Here is a 16,086-nt window from a genome sequence, read left to right as displayed (position 1 = left end):
CGCTCTCTGCCCGGCTGCCCGCGCTGGGACTCTCCCAGTTCCTGCAGAGGGAAGTGGCTTTCCTCCGCAGAGACTTACTGTGCCAAAGCGAGCAGGCAAGGAAGACGGAGAGGAGGAGGCAGCCTAGGCAAATTCATGGAGGAGAGGGCTGTCGAAGGCTACTAGCCATAAGGGCTGTGCTCTGCCTGCAAAGTTGGAGGCAGCCATGCTTCTGGTTTCTGGAAATCACTGGAAGGAGAGTGCTCCTGCAGTGGCGTAGGTAGGGGCGTGCGGTGGGGGCGGAAGTTGTTTTTTGTCACCCTCAGCGATGACACCTGGGGCAGCCCGTACCCCCCTTTCTAGGCCACTGCCTCCTCCTTTGCTGTTCTCCTTGTACAGAAGAAATCTAGGTACTCTTTCTCCACTCCCTCTGATCATATGCTTGGGCGGGGAAGAAATATGTAAAATAATATAAAAGTATTCACAATTAACAATTCCTTGTGCTCATTTTGTGTTGCCAGATTCCTATTGTGAAGAGCATTGCAGATATAGATCCTGTACTTTTCCTTCATTTGTTTACACCAGTTATAATATTTACAGCTGCATTTGAGATGGATTTTTATATATTTCGAAAATCATTTTGGCAGGTCAGACATATATACAATTTTCTGTTTAGAAATTTACTTTAAACTTCAAATTAAGGATATAGTTGCATATTACACACAAATGTGTCCAATCAAACCCCAAAGTAATATTTTCCAGGAAAATAGTTTTGTTTAAAACACATCCAGTTCATATTTAAAGCATTTGACCTCCCCCAAGCAATCCTGGGAACTGTAGTTTGCTAAGGATACTGGGAACTGTAGCTCTGTGAATGGGAAACTATAATTCTCAGGATTCTTTGGGGGAAGTCTTGGGCATTAAATGTATGTTGGATGTATGTGTGTGCGTAATTTGCAGTGAGAAAATGAAAGGCACCAACAATTGGACAAGAATGCTCCAAGTAAAACTTAGTTGGCTATCACCCTACAAGTACCTTTTTTACATTTTCATTCATATGAGCTGATTGACTGACATGTCATATATAGCACTGTGTCATTAAATCTCCAGCCTTATCCACCTGAGTTTAATGTAATTTTATTTTGCAAATGATTGATACACACACACATATATTGTCATTGCAGGTGTTAATTCTTGCAGTTCCTGGATTTTTGATGAACTGTGCTTTCCTTGGATGGTTAACTTATAAAATTAATAAGTATAATTGGTCCTGGGATGATAGCATGCTATTTGGAATAATTCTTAGCACAACAGACCCTATCCTTTCTGTGGCTTCTGTAAGAAACATTGGTAGGTATTTACACTGATTTTTCTGATAAGCTGAAGTCATTATAATACTTGAATGTGGAGTGTACTGTTTACAATATAGCTTCACAGAGCTTACTTAATTGATAATTAACTGTAGTCTGTAACAAACAAATGTGAAGTGATATGGACAGTTTACGGACACGTTAAATAAAATTACCATATTTTTTGCTCTATAAGACTCACTTTTTTCCTTCTAAAAAGTAAGGGGAAATGTGTGTGCATCTTATGGAGCGGATGCAGGCTGCGCAGCTATCCCAGAAGCCAGAACAGCAAGAGGGATTGCTGCTTCCACTGCACAGTGATCCCTCTTGCTGTTCTGGCTTCTGAGATTCAGATTTTTTTTTTCTTGTTTTCCTCCTCCAAAAACGAGGTGCGTCTTGTGGTCTAGTACGTGTTATAAAGCGAAAAATACGGTAGAATTATTGAGGCCAGAGTTAGAAGTCATTTTGGCTGTCCTGAGTGAACTCTTTCAAATGTGTATACATTTATGTGGCAGTACATTGTTAACTGTGCTTGCTCAGGCTTGCTCACATCTGAAAAACTGTTTCTCCCTTGTAAAGTATTCAGCAGGGGAGCAACAAAGATGACACCAGAGTATTTGCAGAAATAAAGTTTTATTTGAGGAAATAAAATGCAACAATTTGAAAATAGAACAATTAGCTGTAGAATGCTATCTCAGAGAAAGAAGTGGGATTGACTGTTAAGTGGAATGGTGGTGAGCTAATGTATGTTTTGCAATGATGTTTCAACATTTGGGTTAAAAGGAGAGGGGTTGAAGTGGCAAATGCTTCAAAGCTGGCAAAAAAGAAAAATAGAATGATATTTCCCCTTCCATATGATCTGTACAAAAACCAGTACTTGAAGAGGATGAACAACCAGCTATGTAGCTTTGTATTTATGGAATTAATGTTGAGTTGTCAATTGTGTCACTATAACGTTAAATATACATTAAATTTTGACTGAGGATACAGTTTCAAGCATCTTAGGGGATTCATCTGAGATATTATCCCCTAATGGAGTCAGGTTTGATTTGAACATAACAGCAAACTATGGTTTGTCAAGCAGGCATGTGAGTGATTTGTGCTCTCCCTTCTCTTCCTTGCTCCTTACCTTTGTGTGCAGGGAAGACTTGAGAAGCTTCCATTCCCATTTGGACAATTGTTTTGCACAAACCTGAATCAGTGATTGGTTGTAAATTGATTGGAGTCTTCTCCACTGTTGGAAGCATACTACCTCCAAATAACTGTTGCTGGGATGGGATTCGTTGTATAGCATAGTGCAGGCTTCCTCAACCTTGGCTCTCCAGATTTTTGAGACTACAGTTCCCATCATCTCTGACCACTGGTCCTGCTAGCTAGGGATCATGGGAGTTGTAGGCCAAAAACATCTGAGGTCCGAGGTTGAGGAAGCCTGGCATAGTGCCATGCATGGATTTGCATGCTTCCCATAGGCATCTCTTTGGCCACTGTGAGAGTAGGATGTTGGACTAAATGGGCCTTTAGTTTGGTTTGGCACAGCTCTCCTTACACAGGAATAATAAGACGGATTGCACAAGTGAAAGGCTTACACCTGATCATTACCAGTGTTCCAAACTTTGGTTTGTAGGATAATCTGAAGGCAGACAGAGCCTGCTCATATTTTTAAGGTACAGTAATACCTTGGTTCTTGAATGGCTTAGTTGCCGAACAAATCGACTCCCAAATGCCGCAAACCCGGAAGTAAGTGTTCTGGTTTGCGAATGTTTTTCAAAAGCCGAACATCCGACGTAGCTTCCACTTGAGCGCAGGAGGCTCCTGCAACCAATCAGAAGCTGCACCTTGGTTTTCGAATGGTTTCGAGAGTCAAACGGACTCCTGGAACGAATTAAGTTCGGGAACCGGTACCACGGTATTTTGTTTCACTTGAAATATAATTTTTAGCATAAAGTGAAGCAGAATGGAGCAGTATTGGAAAGAAGAGAAGACAAAATCATCTAGTTTGCAAGTTCTTTTATTTTCATAATTCTCACAAAATGATTTTATATGGGAGTACGTTGAGGCCATTCTTTCTCTTGATTAAAAAAGTATGCAAAGTTTATATTGTGCAACAAAGAGATGCAAGGCCTGGTTATAAGTAAAACAACAGTGTAAATAATACACTATTTGACTGTAATTTAAAATAATTAAGCTGTCAGATTTGCACTGTTTAAGAAATTTAAGAAGTAAAGTTGATTCGAATCAGTCTTTTTCGTGGCTGATATAAACTGTCATGATTTAAATATATTCACTCTTGGAGAAACAGGAAACACGGGAGGAAACAAAATCAAGCTTCTTCCTCTTGAACAGCTGATGAGCACTACTGCATATTATTTGCCTGAGGAATCTATTTTTGTGAAGCTGCTGAATCAACGTGCTATTGTAAATGGCTTAAATCTTTGCATTCCACCTTTATTATCCGGTTCTACTTCATAGCCACCATCTCTGCAAGGTTTTTGAATGGAAGGATGATGGGAACTGTGGGAGCTTTAGAATGGCTGCATGTGAATATGCAGACTTAACGGTGAAGTGCTAATGGGAATTGTATGGAGAGAATCAGAGCACTTTTCCTTCATTGTTTGAGAAGAATATATGCACTAAAAACAAGCATATCTTAATCATGTGATTTTGATTCCCCCATTTCTTATGGGTCTTGTTATAGTATCTTTCCACCTAAGAAGCAAAAATAAAAAAGAACTTGTTCATTTTGTTATCTTCCCCCCTTTTTTCAGGGCTTTCAAAAATAGTTGTCAACTTAATAAAAGGCGAGTCTTTGTTTAATGATGCTACAACAGTAATAATTTTTGAGTTATATAGGGATCTTGCAAAACAAACTCACCAAGAATTGAGTAAGTATATTATGTCCTGTATTTCCCCCCCTCATAAAAATACAATCCATATTACGCCACAAGCCTTATTTTTAACTGTTGAGATCTAGGGCATGCAAGCTGAAAAAGAAACATGAGAGGCACAGTCACGTCACTAGCGGGTCCACCCCACAAAAAGGGATGTCTGCTGTATCAGTCCCGTCCTCACTCTGGTAGCTCTGCTGTCATAGCAGTTCCTCAGGTGGTGGATGGCAAGGCGAAGAAAGGGGTAGGTGTTGTGCAGATTGGGGGAAGCCTTGGATCCACCAGAGCTTCCCAGGATGTGGATAGATAACATCAGATAGAGCAACACAAATGCTTGAAGGATATGGCACAAGACAGTATTACTAGGGGGAAGAAATACATCAAGCTGGGTTGTAGGGTATTTTGTTGAAAAATAAGTACTTTGGGAGTCAGTTTGTTGTCTCAAGTTTTACGAAATATGGAGGTGTTGCTATTGTTTGAAAGCTGGCTTACGTTTTGAAGTTAACACCCTGCTCAGGAAAGACCTAAAAGAAGGATAAGATTTTATTTAAGGCATTTTAGAGGGACAGAAGATGTCCCAAATATGAGACTATTGCTGTCAGTCTAGCAGTGGAGATTGACTCTATCATTGTAAAGTTGATATCAGGCAGGGAGGTAATGATTACAGAGAAGATGATGCTTGTTAGGACAAGCTGAGTAAAAGGCTTATCTGCAGAAGTGATAGTTCCAGCTTCTACTTCTCACTGAATAAGCCTCCTCCATTAAAGTTACACATGTGCACCAATGCATCGGCTTCTTGCTGGACAGGCTGTAAGGACCTTGGCACTTACCACCATATATGGTGGTTTTACCCTAAATTGTTGATTTGGGGGAAGGTATCTTCCTGGAAAAAAATAAGGTCACTGAACAAAATTTAATATAGACCCCAGAATTGGCAGTGCTAAAGAATGTGGTCATGCAGTAAGTCCTTGATTGGATGCCTTTTGATGGCAGCACTGCTTAAAACATCTAAGCAGAGAATATATTTAGAAGGAACTACAGTGGAGTACAGTAACTATAACTATAAAGTGTAGTACCTAGCGTTGATCGAGAAACTGACACAAAAGCTCAAAGTCAGTCATTAGAAGTCAAGTAAAAGCATACTTTCATCACAAATTAGTACGATTTTATTAGTTTTACACATACATATCAGCTGGAGCATAACAGAGGTCCACCAACGCAATATCCAAAGACTTGGAATTCCTGAAACTGGTCCAAACACTGGCTTTTCCTTTTCAAGTAAATTCCCAAGGCTGGACTTGCACAGGATCTATGAACAGGACAGACAATTCATTTGAAAGCTGTTAACATTTTCAGCTGGAATATTCTGTCTCTCAGATCTATTGTATGGGGTTATGGTTGGGTTTTTAAAAATTTACTACTACTATTGCATTTTGCTCTTTTTTTCTTGTCTAAAATATAAAATCATATTTTATATGAAAATATAAAATATTTTCATATCATATATGAAAAATAAGTGTATAATTATAAAAGTTTCCTGAATAGATTCTGTGCATCCATAGACCTAATATGTATGACTGCATAGATGACTGTTGAAAAAACAACACCAAGAGTTGCATGTAAGCAACCTGTTCTTCTGGGTTCCAAGGAAGAAGAGGGTTCAGGGTACAATCAGTTAGCATCATTAGTTATAATTATCTTTAAATTAACTATTGGAAAGCAGATTGTAAATAACTATTTTCTTTTTACCTTTTACAGTTAAAGAAATTTTTATAAAGTTGATTTTAAAATTTTTTGCAAGCACTGCTTTGGGATTTTTTACTTCAAGATTAGTTAGTTATTGGTTGCAACATATTTTCAATGATGGAGTAGTTGAAATAATTCTAAGCTTCTCAATGGCATACATTATTTTCTTCATCGGTAAGTTAAACGTCTTTGTCAAATGTAATGCATTTGAAACAGTTGTGCTTAATCATTAATAAAACTAAATAATAGTGGTTTTTTAAAATAACAATTCCCTATTTTTTCTATCCTTAGCTGAATGGCTTGGAATGTCTGGAGTTATTGCTATTTGTATTTTGGGCCTTCTTTTAGATACTGTAAGCTTTAGTCCAGGATTGGATATATTTCTTTATAAGTAAGTGCTCATAAGTAAGTGTTTATCTTTAAATTTCAGTTTGAATCATTTTGAAAATTTCTGTGGTAGCTAAATGTATCCCATTTACATATTGTGTAGGGAATGTGAACTAATAGGATTGAAGTCCTTGTAGAAGATTTAAAAGTGCCTTGTAGAAGCACTTTAAGTATTCAATGCATAAAATTTCTATTGTTAACCAGATTCTCAGTGACAAATGGTACTTAAGCACTGGTAGACTTGAAATAGCTACAAGAGGTAATTGATTAATAAAATTTTTTTTGGCTTTGAATAATATTTTTTTAAATGTACGTAGTATAAATAAAGCATGGTGGTTGGTTGAGTAACAACTGACTGGTTTATTAACACAGAAGTAACGTTTCCTGTCAGATCTTTCAATGATTTGAAGACGCAACTAGACATGAAACAGGAGATCTGTCGTCAGCATTTAGTAGTTTAAAGAAGGAAATGCAACCCTGGGGGACATAAAATTGGATTTGAACTATACCATTAGGAAGGTCTTTTTTGTCTTTTGCAATGTGAACATTTGATTTTAAAATGTTATAACTACAATAATATAGAATAATATTATAAATGCACATTGTGTATTCTGTATTAAGAGCCTGTGAGTTACATTGTGATTAAGACTTGTAGTTTTACCCTTCTGAAAGTCTATGTTCTTTCACAGTGATATATGGCCAGACTCAACAGCCCCAACTGGTAAACACTTAGATCAAATTGTAACCAATTTTATTGCAAAAGGAACCTGTACATGTTTATATCAAGTCTAATACCTTATATTTTAGCTACCGAACTACTCATTAATATAAATAAATATACAGGCAAAGAATCTGTAGTTTCCTTTCCCTTCTGAGTTCAAATGGTAGATAGAAAAAATACAAATCCCATGTTCATTGGCCACTTCCTGTTGAGTATTGGATTGCATTTCCTCTGGCTCTCAACTGAGTTTGAGAGGTAGAGCAAACTACAAATCTCATGTTACCTGCTAGGAAACTCTCTCTCTCTCTCTCTGTGTGTGTGTGCGTGGTTTTGCCTATCTCTAGTTTCAGCTTGTTTTGTGGAATTCTAATCCAAAATATAATCTAAAAAATTGTGTTTGACCAAATATTCACTGTGTTAAATGCTTTGAAAGTTTTGTAAGAAACTGATTTTGAGGTTGGGGTGAGGGGAGAATGCTTTTGTACTTTATATACCGCAAAGAATTATAGCTTTGCTAATAGTCAGCCCCCCTTAACATGGTTTAACACATGTTTTTTTTAAACAGGTTCTGGTCAATGTTGACCTTTTTGGCTCACATCATGATATTCCTTATAACGGGAATTGTGTTGGCTCAGAAGGCATTTCCATTTTTTAATTCTCGTGCTATTTTTTATATTATAACAGTCTACCTTTCATTAAATCTTACAAGGTAAGAATTGTTTAATTTTCCTTATTGTATTGATGTTTTCTGCCAGTTCACAAAGCTCACTGTTAATATTCTTCAGACTGCAATCCAAATGCATTTAACTGGGAGTAAGCTACACTGAATTCACTAGGACTTACTTTTTATGCATGTATAGGATGGTAGATTATATATTATTTTCCAAAATTCTTAAGTTCAAGGCACACATGCTCTCACAAGTAACTGCATGGGAGCCATGAAGAACATAAATAGGTCCTTATTCTTACCAGAACTTCTAGTATTGGTGCCTCTGAACCTATTACCCAGTTTGCAGTATGAATTTGGCATAGTTTTGAAAACACACTTTTATTCGAAACTTATTCCAAACCAGGCCATCATCACGCTTCTTTAACAGTTTGGATTGCAATCTGCTTTGTGAAGAGCTCATTCTACCAGACCACCTGGTTGCTTCTACTTCTGTGATTGTAGCAGCAAGGAGGGATTCTCATCCTTGCCACCTTGAGCCCCTTTAGAGGAAGGTTGGAATATACATTGGAATATACACCCTCTTTTCCTGGTGCTTTGAACATTCCTGGTGTGATTGACATTCATATGCCCTGGCTTAAAGGATGCTACTGTAGTGGCATTCCAAGCAATAGTGAAGGAGAAGATGAACAAGAAACAGAGAGGCACACCTTCCCTGCTATTGCTGCTGTTGCCTCCAGATACTAACTTTGGCAGCTACTAACCTTTAGGCATTAAGCACTAGAGGACAGCCACTAGTAAGTAATACTTACATGTCTGTCTAGATTTTGTGTATATTGTATATATAAGACTTTGCACTGAGTGCCACCTGCTTAACCACTTGCCCATCTGCCTCCCAGAGATTTTAGAGGACAAGCATTGTATGAATGAAAATTATCTTAAGGTGGCCCAAGAGCCTTTGCTTCCTTGCTTCCTGAGGAATATAAAGTTTGGCTGTTTTAATAACTTTTTGAAAATTGTGGCATTTGTCAAACAGCTAGCCTTATGAGTAATGCTTGGAGGTTAGAGGGTGATAGCCCCTATACACTATTTCAGGGCCCTAATGATTAGGACATTAATGAAACAAGTAATGTGCGTTGCTGAATACTGTTGAAGTGAAAATATTGGGAACTAAACATTGGCAAAGAGTTTCTTAATGCAAAATAATTTTGAAGTAGACAATTTTATATGAATTAGATGTAGTGGAGGCTGGAACCTGATTTCTGAATACTAAATTTATTCCCTTTGTGAAAAACAATTCTGTGCTTTGACTTTATTGCCATGGTAATTCATAGCTTCTGTGCAAATTGACGTATTTCCAAGCTGAAAACAAGATTTAAAATCTGCAGTTTCCTGAAATTATTACAGTTACCCAATCAGTACAAAGGAAGACTTCATATTTATTTATGCATTTTGGTTTTTAGTAGGTTTGTCTCTTACTTTTTGACTAGAGTATTCAAAGCAGTTCATAACATTTATAAAATGCAATGGTTACATTGCACATTTAAAACAAACCACACATTTCAAATGAAGTAGGAACAGGAGCATTTCATTTTCTGTCTGTGTGCTTCCCTATCTCCTGGATTCCTTCTCTTAGGGGAATTAGTGTTAGATGGCCCTGTGCTAGGGGAAGGGACAGCCCAGCTGCAGCAGGAGCAGACATCTGATGTTCTCTTTGCATACTTTTGTAAGTTAGAAGAGGGATACACACTTGTCCCACTATATTGCTGATTGCCTAAGTATATGTTAATAGTTAGGCTCAACACTTTTTGTTCCAGAAGGTGATTGTTGAAAATTGACACCAGTTTTAGCCATGCTCTTATGACTTAATTATTGGTTCCCTATTATCCCTGTTGTGAAGTTAAAGATATGAATCCCCACACACCTTGAAATGTAACACCCAGAATTTGTGTTATTTTTATTTTAATAGGTTTAAAATAGGCTTAGAATAATGTGGAACATATTAAATAGGTCAGATTTAAGCTGGAAAATCTCTTTTACTATTTAAACTAATGAAGCAACTTTCTGAACATACCGAAGGTTTTTTGTTTCTAGCGTTGTCAAATTTTATATTATATCGAAAGGAAACAATAGGGGTGCACCCACCTAACTCATTGAGCAAGCAGAACGGCTTCTGCTAACACAGTGGAATTTCACTCCCCCCCTTCTCCCTCCATGCACCCCAGACCATATTTGGAGGCAGAGGGAGAGAAGGGGGAAGTTCTGTTAGATGAGTGGAAGTTGTCCCACTGAACAGATTGACTTAGTTTAGGGATGGGCAATATTTTTGGCTTAGGCTGGATGTTTGTATTACGCCATCTCATGGATGAAGTTTGGTAGGACAACCCACCTGCCAATCACAGGTCATTGTGATGTCAGAGGTCTAACAGTTGGGAATTATGTACAGACCCAACTATAGCTTAACCGTAGGTTAATGGGAATGTGTTCTCTTATATCAGAGATTACTGGTGCTCTACCCCAAATAATTCAGGATGATTTTAGACAACAAGAGAGAGTACTTCCAGTTAGTTGCAAAGCAATTTTTAGAAAAATATGTATATATAGAATGCTGGACTCCCTCATCTTCTTAAGAGTGTGTAGTGAAAAAACAGATGGAATCAGCTCCTCATGGCATACAATTTGAAGCAGTGATTCCTCAGGTAGTTCTGGTAGTTTAAGCCATGCTACCATTAGCCAGGGAAAAAACCCCTGACTAAACTCATGATCTGTTATTTAACCAGGGTATGCTTTCTTAAATGTTTGCTTAGTTTGTTAACATAGTGTTTTAAGATTTAAATGCATTTTTGCATTTATTTTTATTTTATTCAGGGGTTTGGTTGTTTTTGTGTTGAGCCCTTTTTTGAGTCGTCTTGGCTATGGATTTAATTGGCGTTGGGGAGCTGTTTTGATTTGGAGCGGAATGAGGGGCACCTTCACTTTGAACATGGCTCTTGGAATTAGCCAAACAGAAAGCAAAACTCCAAATGAGTTTCAAATTAAAACCATGGTAAAGTAAGATCATTATTTTTGGAAAGCATTATCAATTTGTACTAGAAGCCTGCTTGAAAATCTATATAGAAACATGTGTTTATTTCTGATGCCATATTTTCAGTTTATGTACTCATATAGATATTGGGAACGTAGGTATGCCATTAATTTTTACATTAAAGGTATGCACAACATATTACTGAAAGTATAATTCTGTATATCCAAAGAAATAAATATGCTATTGTTTGCATTGAAAAGAGATTAAAATCTAATGCATATAATTGCTAATCTGTCTTTAACACAGCAGTCGGGAACATTTTTCAGCCCAGGGTACAATCTTCTGGGGTTTGCATGTCTATGGTAGGTAGGGGCAGAGATGAAAGTGTGCTGAGCAATAGATATTACTCTTCCCTTTGTATTCTTACCTACATGCCAGACACACACAAGTCAGATGTTTCTGCACCCACATGCACCTCTATCCTCCATCTAGATGAGCAAAAGGCATTTTCACAGTTCAAGGACACATTTTAGCCAGGCATTTAAACATAAGGAAGGCCTGCTGGATCAGGCCAATGACTCATCTGGTCCAGCATCCTTTTCCCATAGTGGCCACCCAGGGGCATGTGGGAAACCACAGATTTTGTAGGTGAGTTTCTTGTCTTTGGGGAAATTGCAGGGGTTGGCAAAAGCTATTGAGAGTGAAGAGGGCACATTCAACCCCTGGGCCTGAGATTCCCCACTCATGCTAAAAGATTGCGTAATATTCTTTCCATTTCCGCCCCTTGCAGTTTGTGGCCTGTTGCAAAATCTAACTTTCTAGAACTCAGAACTCAGTATTTTCTTGTTAGGAAAGTCCCCTTAGCATAGTTAGTGTGCCTGTAGAAATGGTTATTATCTGGAATGTGGTTGAGGGAGTACAATGAGCACTTATGGATTGTGCTTCTGGCATCACTGGTAAGATTTGATACAACTTTGTCTGTCCACAACAGTGCCTTTTGTGACTTTCCTAATATACATATATATTTTACAAGGCAGGTTAAGTGCTTCCTTGCAGTCAAAAAGTTGAGCATGGAAAGTACTTATTTTCCTTTTTTGCCTAACAGCAAACCTCCCAGTTAGCTAACAATAAAATAAGATTAACACACAGTAAACATACCATTTTTGAAAAATAAGGAGGCAGTGGTGACTGAAATAGGTATTGTGTTCCAGCAATTGATCTCTGCTTAGTTAGAACAGGGTTTGTCCTCCCCTGCCTCACCCTGGCAAGGAAGCCAAGGTGATGTGTGTGTGAGAGAATGAGTGAGTGAATATGTGTATGTGATAGACCAAGTGTGTCCAGACATGCCCAATGGCGCTTGGCCCCTGAGTGCATTGCTGCATTGGCCCTTGGGAGTAAAAAGTTTGCCCACTCCTGCAATGCCCAATACAGAAAAAACTGTGATGGAATCCCCAGTGTTGTGGTTTAAATCACATGGGTATAGGGTGCCCACCACTATGTATAGTGAGGCCTCCTTAGGCAGCTGATTGGGCTGTCATGAAAGGACAGCAACTTGTGAATCATTTCATTTACTATTACTTGTATTTTTACTGCTAGGGAGGGGGATAGGTGCTCTGAAGTGCACAAAACATAACCTGTAGATCATGAAATCTCATGTCATCATTTTGTGACTGCTTTGCCCCACGCTGACATTTTGTGACTTGGTCTGCCTTGCACCCACCACTATTTTGTTACTGAAGGGCCTTGGTATTTTCCAGCCCTCTCAAGTGGTCCCTAAAAGTAGAAAGTTTGATAACAGCTGCCGTAGATCATATTTGACAAATGTCAGTAAGAGCACCTTAAAATATATTTTGGAAGTTCGAACTGTAGTATTGCCTCACTGTAAGTTGAGAACATTAAGATGCATTGAACGCAGTCAGCTTACTTCTGATTAAACATTTGTAGGGTCTCATCATACTTTTGTATCCTGCTCTTTTCCTAAGATGTTTAGGGCTGATACAGATGATTTGCTTTTTTCTTTCAATAACTCTGTCAGAGTGGTTATGGTAAGAAATGGTTCAATGCCACGCATTAAGCTTCATGGTTCTGCGTGGGCTTGAAGTCTGGGCTCTGAAACCAAATCAGATGCAATGGCTGGAACTTTTAAACAGAGAAAAAAATATATAATAAGTAAAAATAAGCATTTTTAAAAGAAAAAAATAGATTCCAAAGGTACTTAAAATTCCATTAGGCATTACTTCTCTGCCAAGTGGGAGAGTGCAATTTGCAGTGGAAAAGTGGTATGTGGGGTCAGTGCTTGACCATTCTGCAGGCAGTAGAATGACTGCTATTGAAAAGGTCAGCGCTGGACTGAATGGGTTGTAGCAAGTTTTGCTCAATTGCAAATACAGTGGTACCTTGGTTTGCAATTGCTTTGGATTACAACCGTTTTGGATTACAAGCACGTCAAACCCGGAAGTTTGTGTCCCTTTTTTTTGGATTACAACCCATTTTGGGGGGGAGGCCCCATTGGCGAAAGTGCCCCTTGGGTTACAACCTGTTTTGGTTTACAACCGGACCTCCAGAACGGATTATGGTTGTAAACCAAGGTACCACTGTACTTCCTTTCTTGGGAAAGTGACTGAGACAGTTCTGGCAGAACAACTGCAGACAATTCTGAATGAGACTAATGATCTAATCTTTGACAGTCTGGGTTCAGGCCTGGATTTGGGACTGAATGAGCCTTGATCGACCTTATGGATGACTTTTATAGCGAGGGAATGCGACTCTGCTATTCCTGGTTGATCTCTTGGCAGTCTTCAATACCACTGATCACGATATCCTTCTGAACCGACTCTGCAGGATAGGTATCAGTGGCAGTGTATTGCAATTACAATACTCCTGCAGGGTCAGGTCCAAAGAGTAGCATTGGGAGAGTGCACTTTGCCCCCTGGTGCTTACACTATGGAGTGCCATAGGACACTATTTTGTCCACAGTGCTATTCAACAGCTGGCTTTCCTGCTGTTACTTTGCTGAGAAGGAGCATCAGGTTTTTGCCATATTTGGTGATATTGTAATGTGTAGTTCCGGCTTCTTTCCATTGTTCTGTGCTGAACTCCCAAAGCAGACTAAAGTATTATAAAATGCTATAAAATGTAATGTTATATTGCTGCTTTTACTAGTTATGATAGAGATGCTAATTGCTCAAAACTTTTCAGTTATTACTGCATTCAGGAACTGCGTCTTTGTTGACCTTGATGATTAATTCTACCACTGTGAAAAGGCTGGTTACAACACTAGGTAATACTCTCAACATTTCTTCTTTTCTTTATTAAAATAAAAATTAATGTGTTTTATTCATACTTCAACTTCAGCCCTATTTAAGCATTTTTTAAAAATTTATATGATTTAAACGGGATAGGAAGACCAGTTTTCTGCATGCTGACCCTACTCCTAATTTCCTTGTGCTCACTGGGCATGCCCATTCCATCCCTCGCCCTCTTGGAAGGTCTGAAGGGGGCTTTTAAGCATGTTCAGATGCACAGTCTTTCAGCCTTCCGCACAACTGGGAGCCCTGATGAGGTAGGGTTCTATTTCCCAGCCATGCTGTTGTCTCTTTGCTGTATCAAGCACTCATGAGTCTGGAATTAGATGACCTTTGCTGCTGTCTTGTAAATCTTATTATGACCAATGAATTACTTTTCTGTTTCTATAGGCCTTTGTAATATTACCCTTCCAAAACGTATGGCAATGCATAACGCTGTTCAGCGAATCAGACAAATGGAAGCCAATGCATTTGCAATGCTGAAACTTGATAGATTCTTGGCTGATGCAAACTGGACAATGGCTGAAGAAGCAATTAAAATAGATTATCCTTATAAAGTGAGTATCTTTCAGTTAGTGTTAAATAAACATAACTTAGAAAGTGTGTAAAACCAAATGCAAGGTGGGCTCATAGCCTGAGCTCACTTGTCCGTTTGCTTGCCCAGAACAGAGCCACCTATCATTTGCCATGCTAAGGCTTGTGCCTGCACTTGCTCTTCAAAAGGAAGAGACGGGGTATGACACTTGTTGGGCCAACCTCAGGTCATGCTTAGCCATGCAATTCACCTGCTATGTCTTTGTTAAAAGAATTTGGCAGAATTAGCAACCTGATTTCAAGTTATTCATCTGACAGCAAGGACTGAGACATAGAAGGTGCTGGACTAAATACTTCCAAGAAGGACCACAAATTTTGAGGAATCTCTCATTGCTTGTCTTAGCTCTTGTTTTTCCCTAGGTAAGGGTCCCAGCTGAGAAACAGGGCTCTAGCCTAGTGGGGATTTGTGTTAGGAACAGAGTCCACTTGAACATTTATTTATTTGTAAACATATTTGTAAACTGCAATTTTCTATAAATATCAAAGTGGTTCATAATAATTGTAACACAATAAAAACTACATAAAATGAAAGTAGATCACCAGCTAACTATTTAGAAAATGTTTTTCATCAATTATCTGCATAAGCCTGGTAGCAAAGAAAAGGTTTCAGCAAATGTTTGAAGGTTAAGCTAGAAGGTGCATGCACCCATTCAATATCTAAGAAGCAGAGCATGGTCAAGCATAGGTCAGGTTTGAGTAATGGAAGGTCAGACACAGAAGTCTGGATAAGCAAGATCAGAAAGCAATAATACAGTCATACCTTGTGTTGTGTTAGGTTCATGTTGCATCTTTTCAGTTTGTGAACGCGGCAAACCCAGAAGTGTATACTTCGGGTTTCGCCGCGTGCATGTGCGTAGAAGCGTTCTGTGCGCTTCACATATGCGCAGAAGCGCTCTATCGCGCTCTGCACTTGCGCAGAAGTGCTGCTCTAGTTGTCGACTTTTTGGGGTGTGAATGGCACCCTGGAACGGATCATGCCCGCAACTAGAGGTACCACTGTAATAATAAAGGTGTTTGGTTTTTTTAAAAAAGTACACAAGTGATTAGCAGAACAAAACTATCTAATAAGTCAGGGGCAGCATAATCACTTAACTAGGGGTTAACATAGGGGTGCTGGAATAAAAACATTTTCACCTGGTTTATAAACACTATTAAGGATGGAGCCAACAGATCTTCTGGGGCAGGGAGTTTCACAGGCTGGACACCACCGCATAAATTCCCTCACACATCCCAACCAGCTGCACTTCTGATGATGTGGAAAAGTTGTCTCCAAACAATCAGAGTGGATAGGCAGAATCATGTGAGAGGAGACTGATGTGTTTCCTCACCACGCTGACATGATATTCTGGGATGCAATCAAGCCAAAGTTAAGCCCATTCTTTCAGCTCCTGTCTGGGGTGCAATCTCGCCCTCAGGATTGTGGGTGCC

General features: G+C 38.9%; 1 protein-coding gene across 5 annotated transcripts in view; it reads left to right on the top strand.

Moving 5' to 3' along the window:
• LOC308475620 (solute carrier family 9 member C1-like) overlaps window positions 1-16,086 on the top strand; it is a 64,305-nt gene that overhangs the window by 7,334 nt on the left and 40,885 nt on the right. For 4 of the 5 annotated variants that reach the window (XM_081002786.1, XM_081002783.1, XM_081002785.1 and 1 more), the window contains exons 3-11: window positions 501-626; window positions 1,164-1,329; window positions 4,094-4,210; window positions 5,972-6,133; window positions 6,251-6,350; window positions 7,633-7,776; window positions 10,603-10,780; window positions 13,958-14,039; window positions 14,455-14,621. In XM_081002786.1, coding sequence (XP_080858912.1) covers window positions 501-626; window positions 1,164-1,329; window positions 4,094-4,210; window positions 5,972-6,133; window positions 6,251-6,350; window positions 7,633-7,776; window positions 10,603-10,780; window positions 13,958-14,039; window positions 14,455-14,621 — 1,242 coding nt within the window. The remainder of the gene's footprint in view (window positions 1-500; window positions 627-1,163; window positions 1,330-4,093; window positions 4,211-5,971; window positions 6,134-6,250; window positions 6,351-7,632; window positions 7,777-10,602; window positions 10,781-13,957; window positions 14,040-14,454; window positions 14,622-16,086) is intronic. The other variant, XM_081002784.1, reaches the window with a different exon arrangement.

The sequence above is a fragment of the Podarcis pityusensis genome (assembly GCF_964106645.2).
Source record: "Podarcis pityusensis genome assembly, chromosome: 1".
Lineage (NCBI taxonomy): Eukaryota > Metazoa > Chordata > Lepidosauria > Squamata > Lacertidae > Podarcis > Podarcis pityusensis.
This window is presented reverse-complemented; position numbering and strand designations above follow the sequence as displayed.